General features: G+C 32.1%; 1 protein-coding gene across 1 annotated transcript; it reads right to left on the bottom strand.

The window, feature by feature from the left end:
- Positions 1-3,270: 3,270 nt before the first annotated feature.
- Positions 3,271-4,059, bottom strand: LOC131619947 (F-box protein At2g27310-like). Its single transcript, XM_058890986.1, has one exon. The coding sequence runs from the start codon at positions 4,057-4,059 to the stop codon at positions 3,271-3,273; it is 789 nt and encodes a 262-aa protein (XP_058746969.1).
- Between the last annotated feature and the right edge of the window lie 1,018 nt (positions 4,060-5,077).

The following is a 5,077-nucleotide window of genomic DNA, read 5'->3' as shown; positions in this document are numbered from 1 at the left end:
CCGTGAAATTGCTATGGATGAAGCTGTCTTTGGTATTGAATTCCCCTTGCATGTTGCACTAGAAGAAATGAAAGAGATTTTTACGCAAGACGAATTAGGCGTCAGTAATGTTCACTCATACATCCGGTAATCCGATTTATTATTTAATTAGTTGTGAGATTGATCTAAATATATTAATTAATTAGTTGAACAATTTATTTACACATTTCAATGAAAATAGTCTAATGTTTATTATGTTTTTATTTAAGGTTGTTGTATGACAAATGGTTGCGCGGGACTGAATTGTCAAACAGATTCCATTCCGTGTCTTCCTCCCATTGCAGCGGACAGACAATTGCTACGGAACCGGATTCAGTTAGACAACGTTTAGTCGATAGATTCATGAGGTCCGGCAATACAGAAAGCCTGTATCTCTGGGCGTATAATGCCCGACCAATGGGGTTAGTTTTTCATTCTTGGTTCATCTAATCTTTGTTTCTTTTGTGTAGCAAAACTTTCATATAAACTTTTGTTTTAATTTATAGATCACACTGGTTTTTGCTTGCTATCAACCCTATAAAAGAAGTGGTATATTTTCTGAATTTGGTAGATGGTGAGTGGACAAATTATCCGACTATGAAGTCAATGATTGATACGTAAGTGAGATCGTTCTAAATATTCGTGTATATTAATATATTTAATTATTTGTGAGATTGATCTAAATATATGCTTTTATGTTTTTGTTAGATCAATACAAGTGTTCCGAAGTCAAAGACACGCACAGGTATCCCGGACTAAATTAAACAACATTACATGGATCAAAGCGCAGGTACATTAATTTTCACATTTTGCTATTAGTAGTTATGCTACTTGATAAAACAAGACAACTAAAAAATCTTATTTGTTTTTCTATGTAGTGTCCGCAACAGCGAAACAGTACAGATTGCGGATACTTTGTTTTGAGGTTTTTGAAAGAAATCCTTCAAACGAACCAATTAGAGATTCCAATCACGGTATGGATTTATAACTTAGGATAATTTCTTATAATTTATTACATTTAACTAAATCATGCATATTAGGTTTTTGTTATGTAGTACTTTGATGACTTCTATGCTGCTTCTTACACGAAACTTAAGTTGGAAGAAATCAAAGACGAATTGTGTCAATTTTATATTCAGCGACTATTCATATAGGTATGAATACAATATTGTGTGAAAAGTTTTATGACTTTGATAATGACTTTGTGTTGGAGCCTTTAATTGTGTTTGAGCAAAGTTAGTTTAATTGACCGTGTTGTTCTGTTCATACTTTGCAGGACCAAGACCGTGCGCTCTCGGATTTTGACAATTTCGGGCTTATATTCTGTTGATGATTTAGTTATATGTATCTGTTGTAAACATGTGAATTGAACTATATTAATTGTGTATATATTTTATTTTGGTAAATAATGGTATTATATTGTCCTACCTATGGTTGAAAATATTACAGGTTGAAAATACATTACAGGTCGAAAATAAATATAGGTTGAAAATATTACAGGTAGAAAATATATTTCAGGTCGAAAATATTACAAGTTAAAAGTAAATATAAATTACAGGTCGAACTGGGAGACTTAAATTACAGGTTGCACTTTAAAATATTGCATTTAACAACCACAGCGCTTGTAAAAGACGCTCTTAAAGGCCTACCTACCAAAGCGCTTTTTAAGAAAATGAGGACCCTACTATTATTCCATCCCTGTTAGTGGTCAACGAAGGATGGAATAATAGTAGGGTCCTCATTTTCTTTTTTTTCATTTGTTAGCTAATCATATGACATGGTTATGCTATGTGTGGTTCTTTTTCTAAATTAAGCCTTTGTAAGTATCAATGTTGTATTGTTAGATTTTAGTTCCTCCTTGTAATCATTTACATAAAATTATTTTTCTTATGAAAATTAAGAATAAACCATCTTCAGAACAGTCAAACACTCAATTCGTTTTTGGTTAATGAAGGGGATAGGGTTATGAATTATTTTTTTAATAAATTAGTCTATATGTTTGGGATACTCTGATGTTGTGTGTTATGTACGACTGAAAGAAATGAATAACAATTTATCATTTTTTCAGAAGACGAACAAAAGGCAAGACGAGCCTCAGGGGTAACAAGTGTCATCAGTATGAAACCTTCTAAGAAATTACTCCAACCATTGACAAAATATCCAAACCAAAGCACCTGGAGGCGAAGAGAGATCAATCCTTGATCTCGGGAACTATCTTGAAAAGTATAAGCTACAGAAAAAAGATTAAAAAAGAGCCTCGAGAAAGGTTTTTCCAGGAGTTATACTCGACACATAATTGGAATGTCATCATGAACAACCCTCAAAAGAGCTGCATATCCTCTTCTCTAAGCCTACGGGGAGAATCGGCCAATCCGAAGAATTGACAGAGTAGTCGCTGAAATTTATTTATTCTAAAAAAAAAACAAAAAAAATCGATAAAACCCTCAGAGAACGAAAATCTGGTCATCGCAACTAGTTCATCCAAGTGATTAATTTCGTCAACAATTGCTTCCATCTTCAAATCTAACCACCCAAAAACTTCCCTGTTCCACCATTTAGGTCTTTTTTAGCAGCTTTAATTTTTCCTTGATTAAGTACATCTTTCTTCCACAGATCTCCAACAATATTAATATTTCATAAGGTTTTGTTTGCGAGTTTGGAGGGGAATGGAGGGGAGGACTTTGGAAATTATGAAGAATTGAGTGAAAAGAATAAAAAGATTTTGGGTAGGAGAGTTTTGGGGGGTTTGATTTTATTCATAACACCAAAAACTCCGTGAAATTCAAAAATTGTATTGTAGGAGAGTTTTGGAAGGCTTACATAAATTTTCCAAATATCTTTTAGGTTGTTATAATTAAAAATTTAGTAATAATAATGATTCTTTAATCATTTTAAACAAAATCATTTTTTCAAAAAATATCAAATATTTTTTTAAATTTCCATTTTCGGAAGTCTTCCCCTCCAAACTCGCAAACATAGCCTAAATATTTCTAGTAGTGATTCCACAAATCCTTTGAATTGTTTGGTATCTAATAAACGTGATATTTTCCAAATTGTAGAACTAAAATGAAAGAGTATTATAGTGCATCCAATTCAAAACAAAACCAAATACACAATGAAGAACTAGTTTATAATAATAATTTTGAGAAATAAAACTGATACCAATATTTTCAATCTACTATTATTATATCTACTAAGGATGCTTTTTCACTGATACGTGATAACATAATGATAATCTAATAGAATAGCTTGTCAACATAGAACAGTGTTCACAATTTTCCTATTAATATCCTTCATTCTAAACTTAACCCACAACCCTTTCCATCCTCTTCTCCAGAAGCACTTGACCTCCACATGACATTTCATCATCTCCGTATAAAGCCCAGGCAGCATCGGCAGCACCGTCGTGTACACCAACTTAATATTTGTTAATGTTTCTTGAACAGAAACCGGTTTACAACTAGAATGAAACAAGCTCCCAGCACGCTTTTGAGTTGGATCGATAACTACCCAATTCAACCTGAAATTTTCTCGAAAATACTCCTTACATCCCTCTTTCCTTTCCTGAGTACTATTGTCAAACAAATTAAATTTACAATAATGCTGGGACTTGATGTACAACCCGGGACACATATTTTCTTCTATACGATGAGATTCAACTATTGTATACAAAGAATCTGGTTCTCCCTGTAAATACATAGCAATGGCGAAGATGATATATTTAGTGGGAGGACGATCAATACAATGGGACTGAGAATTACTGTTATTATTATGATTATGATGAAGAGAAGGGAGCGCATCGGAGACGGGGACGAAGGAACGGTAACCACAAGGGAAGTTAGAGAGTAAGCGGCTATGGTTCCAACATGGCAAGTAAGGCCATGTGGAGGTGCAAATTGTCTTCCATAGTTTATCGTTGTTGCAGATCATGTGGCGGAATTCGGAAGAGACGGAGGATAAGGCGGTTAACGAAGTGCCGTCGAGGCGTGGAAGGATGTGAGTATGAATGATCTCCGGATGTAACCGGTTGAAATTATTCATGGTGAGAGGTGAAGAAACAGATTGGTGAGAGGCTATTAGGTTTTCATTCTATTTATCTGAATTAGGGTTAGGGTTTATAATGTTATCAAAGTGGTCGGTTTAATTATAATGAAAGCATAATTAATAAATGAAACATTAACTCATCAGTAATCTTAACGATCGTTAGTTTTTTGTTTCTATAAGTATTTACAATTATCAATGCAATTGCTCAATAAATAAATTTTTACATATAATTTTTTTTAAGTTCTGTTTTTTTTTGGTTTAATTTCTAACCACATTTAATTTTTTTTATCAAATGAATTCCAACAATTAAAATTCATATCAAAGTTATTATAATTATTTATTTTACTAATTAATATTTATATTTATTTTAAAATTTTAATTATGATACTTAAATTAATATTAAGTTTGAATTAAATTAAATTTAATAAATAAAAAATATAAGTATGTGGGATCGAGTTTGGATTATTTATAAACTTAGATTAACTCATATTCATTAAATCCTACGTGGCAAAAATATAATGGTGATTGTCAAAAATAGAAAAAAAAATTTAAATATCCAGGTTTCATAAAAAAAATACGAAAAAAACCATGTTTTCGGGGTATTTACCAATCTGTCTAGGTTTGGCATACCAGAACACTGAATGCGCCAAATGAAATGGCGCATAGGTGTTTATTTTGGGTGCATGCGCCAAATGAAATGGCTTGCCCTAAAATTCCCATTGCATGCGCCAAATGGAATGGCTCATAAGTCTAGGGTTTTGCCCTAGAAGCCAAACCATTTGGCGCCTTAGTTCTAGGGCCTTTTTTTTTTTATTTTTTTTTTTCAATTTTTTTTTAATTCATTTAAATTGGGAAAATGATAATTTTATATAATATTTTTTTATTTGTTATGAAGGTTACTTAAAAAAATTAGTAGAATAATTTTTTCGGCTTTAAAATGTAATGTAGAAAACGACTATCAAAAGTGTAACATCGATTGCAATATAAATTAAAAACTAAACGTCGATTACAATAT

The sequence above is a fragment of the Vicia villosa genome, linkage group LG7 (assembly GCF_029867415.1).
Source record: "Vicia villosa cultivar HV-30 ecotype Madison, WI linkage group LG7, Vvil1.0, whole genome shotgun sequence".
In the NCBI taxonomy this organism is placed as follows: domain Eukaryota; kingdom Viridiplantae; phylum Streptophyta; class Magnoliopsida; order Fabales; family Fabaceae; genus Vicia; species Vicia villosa.
This window is presented reverse-complemented; position numbering and strand designations above follow the sequence as displayed.